The sequence below is a fragment of the Pseudopipra pipra genome, chromosome 2, assembly GCF_036250125.1.
Source record: "Pseudopipra pipra isolate bDixPip1 chromosome 2, bDixPip1.hap1, whole genome shotgun sequence".
Taxonomy (NCBI): Eukaryota; Metazoa; Chordata; class Aves; order Passeriformes; family Pipridae; genus Pseudopipra; species Pseudopipra pipra.
The window spans coordinates 101,556,995-101,575,352 of record NC_087550.1 but is presented as its reverse complement, the minus strand read 5'-3'; the positions used below and the strand labels follow the sequence as shown (position 1 = coordinate 101,575,352).

At 39.2% G+C, this 18,358-nt stretch overlaps 1 protein-coding gene across 8 annotated transcripts in view; it reads right to left on the bottom strand.

The window, feature by feature from the left end:
• Positions 1–454: 454 nt before the first annotated feature.
• GLRA2 (glycine receptor alpha 2) overlaps positions 455–18,358 on the bottom strand; it is a 130,148-nt gene continuing 112,244 nt past the window's right edge. For all 8 annotated transcript variants that reach the window (XM_064646658.1, XM_064646655.1, XM_064646661.1 and 5 more), the window contains one exon: positions 455–1,997. In XM_064646658.1, coding sequence (XP_064502728.1) covers positions 1,719–1,997 — 279 coding nt within the window. In that variant the 3' untranslated portion in view covers positions 455–1,718. The remainder of the gene's footprint in view (positions 1,998–18,358) is intronic.

The following is an 18,358-nucleotide window of genomic DNA, read 5'->3' as shown; positions in this document are numbered from 1 at the left end:
TACCATGTCTATAAGAGGCACTTGCCATAGGCCATCTCAGCATGTCCTTCAGCTCACCAAAGTGATAAAGCTGTAAGAAAGTCAGGAGAAAGTTTAGGGTACCTCCAAGTCAGGCACAGCATGTGTGAAGCTGAGGTGTGCTTCTTGCCACGCAGGGATGCTTGAGTGGGGAGCAGTGTGCCTCCTCCCAAAGGCTTGGCTCAGCACATGCAAATGTTCTACAAATTCTCACATCATATCTTAGCCACATTTCTGACTCAGTCCTTGACATACTCCCGGGGGCTGCAATAGCCCCTTTGCTGCGGGATAGATAGCAAAATGTGGCGTGCTAAGCCAGGTCAGCAGAAGGATGCTTTTCACCCTCTTTCTGCTGACAGAGCGGTGGAATACCTGGGCTGTGGCACGAACAGCTCTGCTGCTGCTGCTGCAGCAAATGAAGAAAAGAGTAAAGAAATGTTAGTACCACATTTAGCTTTATTGAAATTGAACAAATACCTCTTTTTAATAAACCCTTTTACAGCAAGTGTAAAATTTTAATGTTTGACTCATCTTATGTTACAGGTTGTCTTCTTCCGTGTAAGCAAAAATACCATCTTTTTTTTTTTTCTTTTTTTTTTTTTCCTTTTTTTTTAATTTTCTACTTTAAAACACGTAGCAAGGATTTCAATAATGCAGATCCGGCACCAAAAGGTAACAGGTTCTGAAAATCACAGTACAGTTTTAAAATTCTTAGGTTAATTAATGATATTTAAAATGATAGCCACTTTGAGTAAAGATATAAATTAGAGGTCTGTAAACAAGTTGTGTTTACCTATAGAGCTATTGACTGCAGCTACAATGAGAACGGTAATAGAAACTCAATGCTAAACTGAGCTACACCTTTGAGGAAACAAGTTCTTACTAAGTAGTGTGGTACAGGGTAGCACAATAGGTAAAATACAGTTTGGCACCTCAAGTTGCATGTAAAATCAGCAGAAATAAAATAAAGTAAGTGCACTGTCTCCCAACAAAAATAAACCAGGCAGTTTCACTGGTTTTGGAGTGTCAACTATCAAATAAATCACACGACACACAAGTTCAACTTGGAAATTACAATTCTAGTAAAGCAAGATAATATTAAAATGCACACCCACAAGGATAGTAAAGTATAAATCTTTTTTTTTGTTTGTTTGTTTGTTTTTTTTCTCCTCTCCCCTCTCAGTATAAATAATTTACAACCCACAAAAGGACTCCTTGGTGAAACCACTACCTACAGACATGGTCATGGAATGTAGCTCAGTAGACTTGTTTCAAATAGAAAGGCAACATTATCCTGAAAAAGTTTGGTCCTCTTATAACTCACTGTACTGTAGCCACCACAGTCTCTTGGTAGATGTTTTAGGAGAATTGTTTGTTTTCTGATTCTCTTTTGTTCTGAAATATAATATCTTCATGATAAAGCTGGGTAAAATTTGGTCCCAATTACAGATGTCTGGTCAATGCTGAATCTGGAAGAACACACTGAAAGCACATAGGGGGAACCTCATTGACTGGTGTCACAGCATATTTTGTCGTGCAATCACTTTTCCTTCTATACTTCTTTTCCTCTTTGCTATTTTTTTCTCCAGTGTTCTGGGGGAGTGGGAAAGAAATCCTTAGTCCAAATGACAGAAAGACATTTCACTGTTTATTTACATGTGGATCACTTTGGCTGAGAAGTCCTGGCAAACCAGAGTTGCTTATTTCTTGTGAATGTCCTCGTGCCGTATAATTTTGTATGTAATCCAGTAAAAGATGTTGAAAATGAGGAAGGCGAGTGGGAATGCAGCACGGGATATTGTATCAATCCTTTTTGCACGGTCAACAAACTTCTTTTTGATTGAATCTGAATCCTTTGGTGGTGCTGGAGGTGGGTTGGGTGGAGTAGCCTTGACTGCTGTGCCATCCTTGACTTGGAGGCAGTGACCCATGCCATAGCCACTGAAATTGAATCGACTGTCACGAGCAACTTCATCTTCCTGGGAGATAAAGAAGACAAATAAGACACACAATCACCTTTCTATTGAAGCATGCTATGTACTTGAGTATTTGAGGTGTACCCTCCAAAGCACCTCAGCAAATTAGCTGGTTAAGCTATGATACAAAGTCCAGGTTTCAAAGACAAGCAGTTAAAATTTGCGTAAAAATATGTGGAAATTAGGTGACTTCTAGTGTTTGTGAATCAGAGCTTTAATTTTCCTAGCTATGACTAAATCAAGTGCCCTGAACAGCAAGCTGTATCCCAGCCTCACAGGGAAGAGATCTGTCTCCACAGGTTTCTCATTGCTCTCCTTGGGCTTTCTGTGGGGAGGAAACATGGTCATGTTGGCATCAGGGAGTCTGTTGCAGTTTGAATAGAATGACCCAGTGATCCAGGGACCCAAGCTCATGGCAATGTGCTTCCATTGCTCAGCCTAACCATAACACTGCAGCTTCATCTCCAGTCTACAAAACAAGGAGGAGGAGTGCTCTGACAACTGATACTTCAAAGTGCACTGGGCACTCGGATTTAGTGGTAACTGGGAGTTGGGTGCAATAGTGTGAGCTAATGTAGCAGCATCTTGCAGAAATCCATTCTCTCTCATGTCTGAGTGGGTGATATTTGTTTTTGGACAGGTGAGTAACTACCATTGAACTTTATTGCTATGATAACTGTGTGATGAGGCTTGTGGCTGTGCTAGTAAATTCTCACTGACGTTTCTCCTGTCTGATAGCACAATAAAACACAAGTTAACAGTTGCTGGCAGCCCTCCATGAAGGATTCAAAATGAACAGACAAAGCAGCTCTATTCTTTTTCATTCCAGAGATGAACTGTAGGTTCAGCAGCTTGCCCTAGTTAAAGGCCCTCTCTTTGACCAACAGACACTTTGCTGTTGACTGAAAAGGACCACTTCTTGGGCTCACAAGGAGCCCCCTCCCTCACAGGGAATAGTCCCTCATATCTCTTAATAAACCACAGCCTTCTGAACTTAAAAGACAATCAAAGACTGCAACAAAAAAAGCATCACGGCAGCAAGGTGTTGAATAAGGAGTATATTGGCTGAACTTGGGGTTAGGAAGGGAGGCTAATTTGCACCTATTCAGGATGTAAATCACTGCTCCTTCACAGAAGCACCTTTTTCAATAATTGCATTTTTCTGTCTCCCCAGCTGCATCATTGGAATTAAATATATCATCCAACTTGCTCTCCTTACCTTGGACCTGACATGCAAACATGAATAACCAATACTGTGATCCAAGGCTACCAAATGAGAAATAGTCACTCTGACTGCTTATGGCGTTGGATGCTTATGGAAGGAGGATAGGCAGTAAACAGTGCTTTGGAGCTCCCGCCACTTCAGTGCAAGGCTCTTTGAGCATTTATCCAGGGTTTATAAACTTTTTATTTCCAAAGCTCACGATCATTAAAAAAAGAATGGTCCTCTCCTCTTTTAATTTTATTTATTTGCATTTTGAAGTACCTCTGTGAAAACTCTGCTTGTCCTAGTGATTGTAAGTACATAAAGTATTTTGAAGATGAACCTATTGAGACCTAAGTTCTGCATAGCCTTATAGGCAATTCTTCTCTTGCATGACTTAGTAACACTACAAATCCCCCAATAGTACAGGGAGATGCCTTCCTCTCAGAGCTTTCCCTTTTACTGAGTTTGAAGGATAAAATGCATGCCCAGGACATGAGAGGTGATTAAAAAGGGTAACAGATTTTCAGCAGCTGTGTTGCCATATGTACTTCATTCATTTTTTAAAAATTTAATTTCTGTTACTCCTGAGAGATCTGTGGGAAGAAAGAAAAAAAATGTTCTGAGCTCAATGCAGGCTTGGAGAGTCCTGACTTCCACTGTGCCCTGCTGGGTCACAGCTTTGTCACATGGGGTTGAGCAATTAATCTTCAATGTCACAGCCCTCCTTTTGAGCTTAGACTGTGCCAACTTGAGTGGGAAGACATCTGAGATTAGGGACAGGGATATTTAAATCACATTCTTCCAGGTATTCAGCACCCAACCTTTAACTGTAAGGAGCCACTGATTTCCCAATGGGATTTAAAGTCCTGCTTTTCCCACCAGACAGTTGTCTGTGCCACTTCTTTCTCAAAAAACCCAGAGACAAGCATGCCCAGTCCTCACGCTAGTTTTTCATTTAGGACTGCAGTAGATGCAGTTTACCCTGGATACAAGAGGTACAGCATTCACCTGGGGTATGAGGAGTACATGCTTGGTCTCCTTCTCTGCTTGAGCATATTTTAATCTCCTTCTCCCTGATAAATCTCTGGATTGGTTTGTTACCTGTTTTCCCAACATGGAGCTGTTTGCTGGGTGCAAAAAAAATATGTGTTTATGTAGGGGTTTTTTTAACCTTTATCAGAAAAATCTTTTTCAAAGACTAAATAAGTAATTACGAGAATGGCATTGTGTTTTTACCTTGCCACTTGTTTCTGTGTTTGATATTACTCTCTTATCTCTGTTTGATAATACTCTCTTATACAAACACAGCACTGCAGACACCTAAGCTGTAGCTGTTGTGATCGTCAAGTGCCACCAGAAGCAAGGAAAGTCAGGGTCCTTACAGCCCCTCCAGCCATGGAGATGCTGCAGCTCCATAACCACCATGGGATTTTCAACAGTAAATCCCTCAGGAGCTGAAGGGGCTTTGTAGTCTGGCACATGCTTGCACCCTGAGCACTGCCAGGTCTCACAGTCAAGACCTGACCTCATCAGAACTGCTGAGGGGACCTGGGGGTCAACCCAAGTGCTGGAACTTCATTATTCACTCTGTTTGTGGGCTAGGTTACTCTGCCATGGACCAAGCCAACAAGCTTTCTCTCAGATGAACCTACTCCACCGTGGACTGATGCTATGAGTCATGTGGTGATACCTGGTCTCAGAAACAATAAAACCCCTCATGTGATTTACTTTAGCAGTAGGGATGTGGTTAAAAAAAGCTGTCTGTAAAACACAATAATCTTATGACAAAACTACCATTTGAAATTTCAGATAATCTTCTAACATCTTGTTACATATAAAGGATTTGGGGGAATAGTCACAGAGAAAGAAAACCAAATTTATATACTTTGACAAAGAGAACCGCTTTTTTAATCATGTTTTTCAATCAAACCGTGAGATGAAAAACTCACTTCAAGTGCCTTTCCTTAAGTAGTGGATATGTCTTCCTTTAACCTAGAGGGTTGGTGAACTACTGGGCAACCTACCAAGGGTACTGTCTGGTGGTGTTGCAGAGTGACTTTTCATTCTCAAGGTCATTTTCAGTTCATATCATCTGACATATCTACCATGAAGACTCATCTAATGACAGTCTTCAGCCTGTGCTGTTCACTAGCTTAGTCAATGGCAAAATAGTCCCAATAACTTTTCAAACATCTCTATCATTATTTTAAGCAGACTACACCTAAAACTTATTAATTTTAACCTGGACAGGATCTACCTTACGAAAATCCCAGACTATTTATGTATTTACAGATTTTAAAACCAAAATCAAAGAGCAGCTGGAAGCCACTGGACATCAACTGGAGTGGCAGAATCCACTGCCATTGAAGTCATTAACTTTATCGTTCTAAAGGGATGTGAAGTTAGTGTTACATAATATGTAGTCATAGTTCCATTTGTCCTTGATTAAGGCATAGGGAAAGGGGTCAAAAGTTAGGATGAGAAACAGAAAAGAAAAAAATAGCAAGATGAAAGTGTTCTTTCAGATAGTTTTCTTTCAGATGTCCACACCTTGAGTATTGTAGAAGAATTAGCCTTTGAAAACTAAGTATATTTCCTGAGATTTGGGCAAATTCTTTCTACAGATGCTTTTTCAACAACATAGGTTTATGTGTATCATCTTACGGTGTCATAATGAACAGGCTTTAAACAATTTTTATCAAACAAGATTTACATATTATCCTCAATTTTTAATTTCCCATTATGAATTTAATAATTTTCTGTGTTTTACAAAGTAATGCCATTAGATTCTCGTGACGTAGCTTTACATGGAAACATGTAAATGGGGGGATAATGCTTCTGACATGGTTTTCTTTCTTCGTCTTTCATCTTTGTGAAACTTTTATTTCTACTCCATCAGGTCTAGAATGTATTTCATACTACCAGCTTCACACCAAAGCAATCAGGAATGGGGAAAACACTTGAGAAAATCTAGTTCATTCAATGCCTTCCATGCACAACTTTCTGTACAATGCATTCAGAAGTGCTTTGTCCTCACCACTTTTAAATGCCTATTGTCAGCATTGACTCAGTTTTAGCAATGAGGAAAATGAGAGAGAGACTGGCTTCAAACAGTGTATTTAATTTACTCTCTGATGTGATTTATTCTTTTAATTTTGCTACTCTTTTTCCAACATACGGTGGAAAAACTATTTAAAAGACTATCTGGTTTAATTAAATTTCGAGGACAAGGATGATTAATTTTAGGTATAGGATAGAGAACATCAGAGAAATTTTCCTTTTGGCATTCATAAGCACAAAGTTAGAAACTCACAATCAATTCAGACTTGAATGTAAAATGGAATCAATAGGAAACAGACACTAAAATATATTCGGAGATTTCATTCCTAAATCATCTTTATAACTTTGAGACATCTCCCATCTCTCAGTACTTTACATAATTCATGGTGTGGTTTTGCAGACTGTTGTGCTTACATGGTTTCAGTTCTCAGGAGTCACTGAGTATGCGGACAGAGGTAGTTCAGCTGAGAAGCATATTTGGACTTTCAAGTCCCCTTTGGGTCCTCACAGGAGCCTTTTAACAAGAGTTAACTGTCAGGAGATGAGAGGGAAGGTCCTTTCATAGATTAACGGTTTAAAAGGCAGTAATGGAGTTCGGTACTAAAAGATCGATTTCATAACTGAAGGATTCGCTGGAGGGAACCTCCAAGAATCTGTGCGAGAACCAATAAGAAGGAACTGATTTCTAAATGAGCTGGGAGAAAGGTTCCCAAGGGAGGTACACAAGTGAAACAGGATATTTAAAGCAGACAAAACCAAGCCAGAAGGATTCTAAAAGCTGAGTGACTGAGAAACAAAATGGCAGAAAATGAAATACAGAGTTGATAAGTGCAAGGTAAAGCACATTGCAGAAGATAACCCTAATTACACACAGATAGTAATGGGCTCAAAATTGTTGTGTTTTGTTTTTTTTTTTTTCCTGGGTGGCAGTTTGGGGAATTACCACATAGATGATTCTGACAACATTAGTCCTCTGCTAAGCAGCAGTCAGGCAAAGGGCAAACAGAACAGAAAATGTCTTTCTGCCATTTTATCCACTCACAGTGTGATCAGTTTTTGAACACAAAAGGCATTTCTGGTCACTCAAACCTAGTGAAAACATAGCAGAATTAGAAAAAATACAAACAAGAGCAGCAAGGATGATAAAAGCCTTTTGGTATGAGGAGGAAGAAAATAGATGAGATCTCTTTATCTTAGAAAAGCTGTGTTTGGGGGATGATATCACAAGATCATAGAATCATAGAGAAAATTAAGAAATGGAAGGAAAATTAGTAGGTTATGAGTTTAGGGGGGGTTGCTGTTGGTTTCTTTTCTTTTTTTTTTTTTTTTAATGTGGGAAATAGGATAAAACACAGTAACACCATGAAGGAGATCAGGAGATTTTTTTTTTTCAAAAGAAGTTATCTTTCATTTATGTGTGCAAATCTTTGTGTGAGACCATTTCAGATGATGAAAATAGCGAAATGACACAGATCCAAAGGTCCATGTGCAGTTATTGAAATTGCAACCTGGTTCATATGAAAGTACACCCTTGGTTGCTTATTTTCAGAAGACAGAGAAGTTCTAGGTTTGTCTTGGAGCTTTTAAATACAATATCCTTGCCTGACCACTGCTGGAGAAAGGATCTGGAACAGAAGCCATTCCTTCTCACCAAATACAGCATATTCTGTGGGAATTCACGTCTTCCACATCTTGATAATATGCTGGGAGCTGGTGCCAATGTTGAAATGTTCTGAATTTCCATAGGTTTTAGTATTTTGAGTGTCATGTTTTTCTTACACATAGTTCTGCCTTGAGGCTAAATCCTGCTGATACAGAAAGAGATGAATCTTACATAGTAAACTTGTGTGTTCCAATTTCTTATTTGGGGGTAAAACGAAAGACGGAACAAGCTCTGGTGGTATTTGGCAATAACAAGACCACTAACAAACTTTTCTGATTTCTTACACCTGGAAGAGTTCTGCATCTCAGCTCACCTATGCCATATGCCATTCCCACTCCTCCTTAACTTCAAAGGAACAGAAGGTGATGTAAAATTTTTGCCTTCTCAGCTCTATCCTGCCCAAAGTAGATATCAAACACTTCCAAGAATCTAAATATTGGTCTAAATATTGTTTTCCCTAAATATTCACCAAGATGTTTAATCAAAAAAATAGGCAGTTTCTGACCAATCCTACTGCATCATGCCACTTCATCAGGACCCACCATTCTGCATGTGACGGTGGCGTTCACCACATTTCTACCACTCCTAACAGTGATTTTCCTGCTCACTGAGGTTTGCTTTTGCTCTCATTTGAATCCTCATGCCTTATAAAATCTAAGTAAAACAGACCTTGTATTATAAATAGCACAGGCATTTTAATTAATGGCAGAGAAATTGGTCATCATTGTCTTTGGTAAGGGTTTCCAATGGACAAATTTAGGTTTGTTTTTGAAAACTGTGTTTAGTAATATCTCCTGTCTCCAATAAACAGTAGAAGAATCTCTGAAGCATGAGTGATTTACTTACTCAGTCTGTAAGAACAGCAAGTGAACTGTTGTTAATACAATAATGAAATGGTAGTTAATGTGGCTTCGCCCTTTTCAAGTAGGAATTGAACATTATCCAACTGAAAGACTAACATAATTTAAACATGTTGTGAGCAAAAATATTTTCCTGGCTTGAAAAAAACTACAAGTGGAATCTAAATTTTTCAAGGATTACTTTAATAATAAAGATTATATAGTCACTAAGGGTGACTGAGTTGTCAAAAAAAAATAATAATTTCTTTTGTAATAATAATTTCTTAAGTAAAGCAAGTCTTTCCTTTCTCAATTTTACACAGTTAATAAAAATTTCTTCTTCAATTTCAGGTTTTATAGATAATATAATTAATGTTTTCATTTTGGGGGAGGGAGAACCAGATGAACTGCTGTTTTACAAAGCATCATAGATGCTATGATGTCATTCCTACTAAAAGGCAGCAGATCAATTCCTGACAAAGTATCTTGGTTTCCCTTTGCTTTAAATGAAAGTTATGCCTAAAAATACCCAGACACAATGAATGTCTTTTAGGTATAATTTGACTGGATATTAAATCTTCTCAAGACAGTGAAGTCTGGAGACTTGACTGCTCCTGTCTCTCCAATGAAAGCAGAGGTTGGCCAGTTTATCAGTGGGAATGGCACATTAGTGTTTTATATCAGACAAATACATGTTAATGACCTAGATTTGAAGGATAATCTGCTCTGACCAGAAATCTGTTGGATACAGGGCAATTGACTTCTGCTCATTTTGTCTGCATGCAAGGCTGAGCAAACTGCAAAGTTAGTGTTTAAACACATGACTATGTCAGCTGGAACATAAAATAGATGTTAATGGGCACATTAAAGCTAAACTATGTAAAGCAAGACTACATTTGATAAAATTTTAGAACATCTAAAACATAAAACACCAACGGAAACTTACCCAAAATTCACTTACCCTATTTTCTCCTGCTTTCTATAAAACATCTGCCCCAGAAGAGACAGGCAGACTCTCATCTGCCTCCTTTTTGTGGTGTTCAAGCCCCAGCCTCAGACTTCAGTGCTCTCCTACCCTGAAACCTGCTGTAGGGCCAACACCACCCAGCAAATCCTGTCACAGTACAAGGGCATATGGCATCCCCAGGTGTGCAACAGGCTTGGGAGAATTGCCAATGCAACACTTGGGGCTCCTAAGCTCAAAGACCCCAGTTACAGACAGGAACATCTGAGCACCCATCTCCCCAGGATTTTTCCCATCAGGTTCTGTGGTCCTTTTCTCAGAGCAGATTCAAATATTTTGTGGAAGATGATTTTTCTTGCATCTCTAGGAAATTTCTCTGGTCTCTGCCTCTGCCTTAACTGTAATCACAGAATCACAGAATCTGCTGAGTTGGAAGGGACCCATCAGGGTCATTGAGTCCAACTCCTAGCCCTGTACAGGACCATTCCCAAGAGTCACATCATGTGCCTGAGAGTATCATCCAAATGCTTCTTGAACTCTGTCAGGCTTGGTGCTGTGATCACTTCCCTGGGGAGCCTGTTCCAGTGCCCAACCACCCTCTGGGTGAAGAACCTTTTTCGGATTTCCATCCTAAACCTCCCTTGACACAACTTCAGGCCATTCTCTTGCGTCCTGTCACTGGTCACCACCATCCTAGATGATTTTTTGAGACCATTCCTGTGCCATGACTGTAGCATCTCAGAGTACCTTACTACTCAGTCAATCAAAATTTAAAAAAACAAAAAAGTGTATATGTGCATATAGGGCCCACAAATAGTATTCATGATTTGATTCATGCAGGTTAGCCTCTAAAACAGTGTATCGCTGGGGATTTTCTAAGGCTCAGGTTTTTATTCTCTCAGCTCCCCCACTCTGCCTCAGGCCAGATTCAGCAGGCACTGTGCTCCCTGCCAGTGGGGCTGGGGAGGAAGCGCTGGGACCTGTGATATCTGTACACCTTGCTGAGGCCTCCTGCTCAGTGCTGGGAAGGGTAAGGGTAAGAGGGAGGGGAAGGAGAAAGGGAAGGAAGAGGAAAAGGCTTTTTGCATCTCTGTTGGTGGATTCTCTCCTTCAAGCCATTTGCTACAACAAACACCCAGAACAAACCCCAGCAAATGCAGACAGAGTTTACTAGAGCTTTCTCAGACATTCATGCATTTAATTTATGCAAATACTGCACAAAATGAATTAAATATTGCAAATTACATTAATAATTTATATTCTGTAGTTAAAAATAGTCAAGAATATTTGAATAATCTTATATTGTTCACATGCAAATTTTATAAGTTTTGTGTGGTTTATTTTTTTCTTTTTTCATTTCTGAGGAGACAAACCTTCCTTTTCCAGTTATCAGTTCTTAATGCCAGGCTTCCAATAAATAATGTTTTGGGGTTGGTTTTCTTTTCTTATCTCCTATTACACAAATTATACTATCTGACTTTGCATATTGTTTATTAGTCGGGATCTCAATCTGGATTCCTCCACCCATTTTTGCATAGCTCCAAAGCATGATTGGGTTAAACAAAATATTTTCCAGCTATCTGCACTTCAGACTTGTTTCCAAAATTAAATTGTTGCATCTTAGAAACATCTTGACTGTTTGAATGTATGATAAATTTACTAGACAAATAGATTTCTCTCTTTTCATTTTTATTTGCTTCTTTGAGGGTTGCTCTATAAAACTCTAATATTATTTATTCTCAGCAAAATAAACATTCATCATGAGGTAAAAATCAATGGCACTCAGTGCTACAGCAACTTGATAGTGCAATCTTAACATGGAATTGTCGGAGTGTTTTTTTTCTCATCTGATAAGTAATAAATCCATAAATCCTACAAGGCCATTGGAAGTATGCATACAGTGGAAATTAAATAATATTTCATTTTAAATGGGTTTGATAGTTTTTCTATTACTGTATTACACACACACAGAGTGTCACACAAGCACACACACTCACAGAGTCTGTATGCACCCACCCATGAAGATATATATACATACCTATCAATGTGGGCATCTACTGAATCTAGTCATCTAATGTATTCCCTGAAGGGATTTGTTAGTGGGAAGCTCACCTAGTGAGAATGTTTTTATTCCATTTTAATATTAGGAGCACTCTTCAGAGCATTTATCAAACCACAAAGTCCATTTTTAATAACTTCTAGAAATGCTATCTTTTATGGTAGCTTCTCCCCCTCAGTAGTTCTGAGAAGCAGGGATACAGAACACATGGGCATGGGTCATTAAACTTGCCCAATCCTCTCTGCCCAAAAACAGGCTCTTTGGTGGGGTGCTGGCATTTCTCCAGGAGGACCATCTGCCCAGGCCAGTAGCTAAGCAACACATCTCCTAGTGATGGCCTTTTATTACTTGGCAAAACTGATTCAGGGAATAACCTGAAACAATAGATTTACCAGCATATAAGAAACTCAGTACTGAGAGGTACAGACAGACTAAATGTGGAAGGATGGCTACAGCAGTAGAAGAGATATTCTTGGGAGAAGATCTCAGATGCTCATGTGAACTCAAGTTTTGTTCAAGAACATCAAGAAAAAAGAGAGAAGAAATGTCCAGTTAACTTATCTAAAGGAGAGAGCACAAGAATAATAAAGGGTTGCTATCCCTGGAGCCTTCCTGAAATGTGCATGTTGTATGTTTCATCTTTTATGTGTCCTGGAGTAATTCTAAATAGTGTCTGCAGTGTCAGAGCTCTGGAGAAGCCTGTTGTTAAGCATATGGAAGAGGTCAGGACTCACTGTGAGGGCTTATGACCTCCTGTCCTGGAAGTTCCCCTTTTGAGAAGGGACAACACCAGGGGAAGGATTCTACTCAGAAAATATGCCAATAAGCCAGAGAATGAAGCAGTGCAGGGAGCTCCCCTAAACAAAGGGAGACCCAGTAACACAGGTTTCTACTTCACTGAACATCCAAGAGCCTCACGAGTACCAGTCAGGAGTACCTACACCTTCTGCTTGCAAAATTCAGTTCCTTCCTCAAGCCCTATCTGCTGCTCTGGCTCCTTTCTGCTCTTTGGAGCTAAATAATTATCTTCCTACAAAGTAAAGACAAATTGTAAAGGTAGAGCTCCACCTTGCCAAAATCACCTCTGAACTGAAAGGTGTTATTCTACTCTTTAAGAATAACCAGGAAATAGGTTTTGTGTTGTTTTGTTTTTAAATAAAACATTCCATTATGGATATTAAGAGAGCTGCTAATTGCTCAAAGAACTTACACTACCACAAAGCACTTTGACATGTAATGCTTCTAATTTGATCTACTGTTCCTTACATACAGCATGACTCATGACTGGTAGGGAAAGCTGAAGATCACTGAGTGCAGGGGCCCATGTAGCAGTCTGTGCCTTTGTTCTTACCACCCAGAACATGTAACATGAGCCATTTGGAGGCTTTGGAAAATGATCACAGTGAGTGCTGCAAAACCAGCAAATGGGATCTCAATGTTATTCTGTTTAAAGCTCAGCAAAAAGAGTTGTTGTTTGTGCATAGCACATGTTGTTCTAGCCTACTGAAAACTGAGTAATGTGGTAGTATATGCAAATAGTAATCGATTAAAGATTTGGCATGCACCAGAATACTCCAATGACATGTCCAGTCGCAGCAGTACCATCTGCTTTCCCTTGTATGTGCTAAATTTATAACACTGTGCTAATTTCTATAAAAGTTTACATACCACCTTCAGGAAATTATACTTAACAGACATGGAATATTCGTGCTTTGTGATTTATCGTTGACAGTTAGTACTCTCTCAGTTAGTACATTACTCTCATCTCTATTCATAGACAAAGGACTTTAGAAATCAATAACATTGATTGTGATTCTTAACCCCAAAGAAATGGCAGTGATTTGCAATTCAAATGTTATTTCCCTAAGGTTTTGGTCATGCTAGAATTTTGACAGACCAAAAGGCAACCTGACTTTCACCTGGAGGTTGGACACCAGTGAAACACAAGAAGCCTGGTATCATGCACCTAAATTAAAATTAACTCTTTCTGTGTGGAGCGGAAATTTTACCAAATTGCTAACTGTACCATCTCTTCAGGCAGTCATAAATTTGACACATGGACTCTGCACAATACTGGCAATATCCCCCTCATGATTGCTCACTAACACTCTGAGTCATAGGAAGATAGAAAACCAGGCAAGGAAAGGCTCTTTTTAATGGCCATCTGGGGTTTCTATGAGTCTTTTGCCCTGTTGGCTTCATGGCTGGATGTTTTACTGATGATACTGGAGCTCATTTGGAGAGTCTCCACATGACGCTGTGCTGAATGATTTCTCCCCACAGGATGAAAGGCTGAGCTCTTTCTTCTTTGGGTCTGAGAGGAGCAGGTATTTCACAGTGTGAGACCATTGAACTATTACCTCAGGGGATCAGTTGTCTAGAGGATATTTTAAACCTGTTTGACACATTTAAATAGATGGTTTCAGTTTGCCAGTTGTGGGATGGCTCCTAAAATAAATGTCACTATAAAGAATAAGGCAATTTGTTTTGGATGATTAAGAGAATCTGGCTCCTATATTCAAGGTGTGACAATTCCAATCCCATCTTCATTTCAATTTACAGGAAAGAAATAAACTAGGCTTCATTATTGTTCACATTGCTGATGCTATGTATTTGACATGATAATCTACAGTATTAGTCAGTAAATTGACTCACTGGACTGGCCTTGATCATATGCTCCATTTTCTGCTCAGCAGGGCTCTCTCTAACAGCTATATATAAGCAGGGAGAGGAAAAAAAGAGACCATTCTCTCTTAGATCATTATAAAATGATGTTGTTTTCAGTTTTCCTGTTGCTTCAAAGGTTATAAGTGATGTGATCTTTTCACTATCACAGATAATATATGGCTGCTGTTTGTCTGACTTGTCAGCTCCTCACACAGAAATCCAATACTTCCCTCTTGTCACATATTCATTTCAGATATGTGTTCTCTTGCAGAGTCTGAAACGAAATACTCACTGTATTCCTATCTGCCAGTTCTAAAGTCTCGCCTTGTGCAGTCCTTCCTTGTCAAAGCACAGTTGTCACATTAGCAACCCATATGAGTACTTGCAGCAAGCGTAGAGTCTCCTGATAGTAATTAAAATTCTGCATGCTTTTCTATTAAATAAAGTAAATCATCATGCATCATAATCTGTAGCTCTGTTTTTCTGCCACTGTTTTTAAATGTCTGATTACTGAGCTAATTGCTCAGGCAGGTTGTTTTTAGATTGTATTATGCACTTATGAGTTTTGTATCACTGTCAAAATAAGTATTGGATTAATCCTTATTCCTCATCTACATGTCGAGAAATTGTTTCCTGAGTCCAGACAGAAGTTAAAATTAGGAGCAGCCTCTAAAAGGGGCTAAAGGGTGAAGGGCAGCTAAGAGAGGATGAGAGCCCAGAGTCAGAAAGCAAACAGCTTAGTAGAAGATTGGTATGAGTTAGGAAATACAAACTTGTGCAGCTGTACTTTAGCAGCATATCTGCAGATGTAACCTGTGCTGCTGTGGAAGGAAGGGGAACCAAAGACTCTTAGCATAGAAAGAGCCTATCACTATTCCTGTCCAGAATGGTAAATAATTGTTTGAAGACTTTTTTACTGACCTTTGTTCCAGGAGTACTTGCAAGTCAAAGAGAATTACAGGGTGTAAATCAGAAATACTCAACTGTGGGTCAGCATATCCACAAAGAGATATAATTCAGCTCACAGTCTCCCTGAGGAGCAATCCCTGACAAATCTCTCTTAAACTCATGCCTGATATATTGGGCACATTACAGAAGAAACTGTTTAACGGCATTGATTAATATTTTCAGCAATTGTAAATGTTCCAGTGTCTTGCCTGGTGCTGGCTCTGTCAGCTGGCTCTCTGGGGCTCTTCTGGTCCTGTTCCCTGCCATCCTACAATTCTGTGTTTGTAGTTTGAAGAACAGAATAGAAATCAATAACCATCCAGGCCAAACAGCTTTCTCTAAATTGTAATGCTTTAAACATGCAAAGAGGCTGAAGTCTAAGCCTCTTTGCTTCAGAAGGTTCAAAAGCTGCCAGCAGAAAATATCTCCAGATTCATATAAATTTGGTACCAGTTTCTAAGACGACTTTGATAGGGAAGGCAAGAGGAGAAGCCGTATGGTAAAAGAAAGGTCAAAATTCACATCTCACCATAGCATACCAGTTACCTTCTGGGAACCTCTGTACCCCTGGGTAGTGCCTAGGGCTAAATACTTTCCTCTCTCCCCTTAGACGAGTAAGACCTCATGCAGGAGAACTAGGTTCTTGTTTCATCATCGAAGGAGACAAATATTTGACAGACTCAAAAGAGTCAGGTGTGGCAGCAAGGTAGGAAACAGCGGTAGGGGAAAAAAGTGAGACTGACAACACTGGCAGGGATGCCACATGCAACAAAACCATCTCTAAGTCTCACACGAGGTTCAAAAAATATTCATGAAATAGCAACTGTTAGATCCAAACGCAATCTCTGATGAAAAAGATTTGTTGTTGTGATATAAGTCTGATATTCCACCCCAGCTACACAAATACCCACAAGACAACTCACCAAACAAAGAGGAAAACAGTGACAGTAAAAAGTGTGACAAAATCATCAGTCTTCATGCATCAAAAAGAAAAATTCAAATAGATTATTTTTACAACAAAATAACACAATATAAGCTGCAAGGGAAAGTGATCAAAGATCAAAGAGTAAATAAGAGACAGGCAACATAAACAGGCATCCACAGTATCTGGAAGTAATAGAAGAACAGCAGCATACAGCACCAGAGAATCTTAAAAGACCTGTCATGTATTGGTGGAAAAACATCCTTTGTGCAAACTTTAAAAAAAGAATATTTACATCTAGGGAGCAAGACAACATTTTCTGTGCCTGCAAAAAGCTACCCTCTCTGGATATTTTATTATTCTTTCTTCATACTCCTGTTTGGCCCCTATGTAAAAAGTACAGTTTGTATCTCCACTGCATGAACATTCAGTAGAACTGCATGAACAGTAAGGGTAGAATAATAAAAGACTAATCCATTAGCAAAAAATACAGAACAAACTCCACCTGAGTCCATGACAGACAAATCTAGGACATTTCCAAAATAAGGAACAAAATGGCAGTGCTCAAAAACATTTTAAAAAAGAACTGCAACAGCTAGCTAATCAATTGCTTTTACGTAAAACCTGGAGTCAAGGTGAAGGTGAAGATTTGGAACAGCAGCACTTAGTGTTTCATGATTTCCTTTTTATTATTATTTTTAATTATAAGAGCAAATAATCTTGTTTTCCCCATTGATTTTGCTTCTTTGCTTGCATGGGCTAAGGACCACCAGTTGCCCCCCAACCACCATCTGAGAAATCTGAAATGGCAGAATGAAGTTGTCTTATTCTGAAACCTTCAATGTGCTGAATTTGTTCTTGCCCTTGATCATGTAACTGTGCAAGCAGAAATACATCATATAAGGAAAGAAAACTGGCACAACTAGCTCTCTTCCTTTCTCTTTCAATCCTGCCTTCCTTGCAGGCACGGTCACTGAACTCAGTATTACTTTGCTCATAACAAATACCCACAGAGCACTGCGAATATGCATTACAGTTGGCAAAACCACTAGTCATCCTGTTTGCTTTCATTTAATACACAGGTTTGGTTATTTCTATTTCTGGATTCACCTCACACAAGATCTTCTTCCACTTTCAATGCCCTCTTCACTCCCAGTGTGCATCCCTGTTGGCTCCAGTGGCCATATGTACTCCTAGTCCCACAAGGGCTGAGGACTCAACACCAACAAGTCATAGCAAGTTATAGAAAAGTGCTTTAATAATTCATAAATCATCACATTGAACTGACTGGTCTATACATAAATAGTAAAGGCTACTCATCACAAAAATACCACCTTTGGCTTATAAAATTCTGTGAGTGCCAAAGTCCTTGAGTCCAGGAGGATGCATCAGGTAAAGCTGAAAACAAATGCTACATGAAAACCACACTGAGTAAGCTGAACCAAAAAATGGATTTGCAAACCAAGAGAAGTAACTAAGCCCATGCTTGGTAGGAAAGGGTTGAGAAGTAATTAAAAAAAGAAGCTATACAGAGCAAGAATTTTGCAGATTTAAGATAAATCAAAACCACAACTAATCCTCTTTAGTTTTGCTAGGGAAATCATTGCTAGAAATATTGGTGAAGCTATATAGAGTGAGAAGCATGATACCCAAACATAAGAGGCTCAGAAAGAGAACTAGAATTAATAAATTTAGAAAAGCTGAGACTCAGGCATGTGAGGACATGTCAATATATGGGGAAACTGGCAAGTACTAGGTTGACAGGCACAAAAGAAATTCAGTGACCTATGTGGGAAATACAGCATAAAGCTAATGTAGGGAGAATAGTATCTAAAATATGTTATGCCTCCTCTGCTTTTTCATTTTGAACACCTGCACACACACATGCACAAATATCCAAAAGGGACCTGTCTGATGGAAGAATAGCTGGTCAAACAAGGAAGCTGAAGTCAAATAGCCGCATAATTTACTACTGTTCCTCTATAAAGGATGGGGCAAGAACTTGCAGATCTCGAAAGAAAGGTAATTGTCTTCT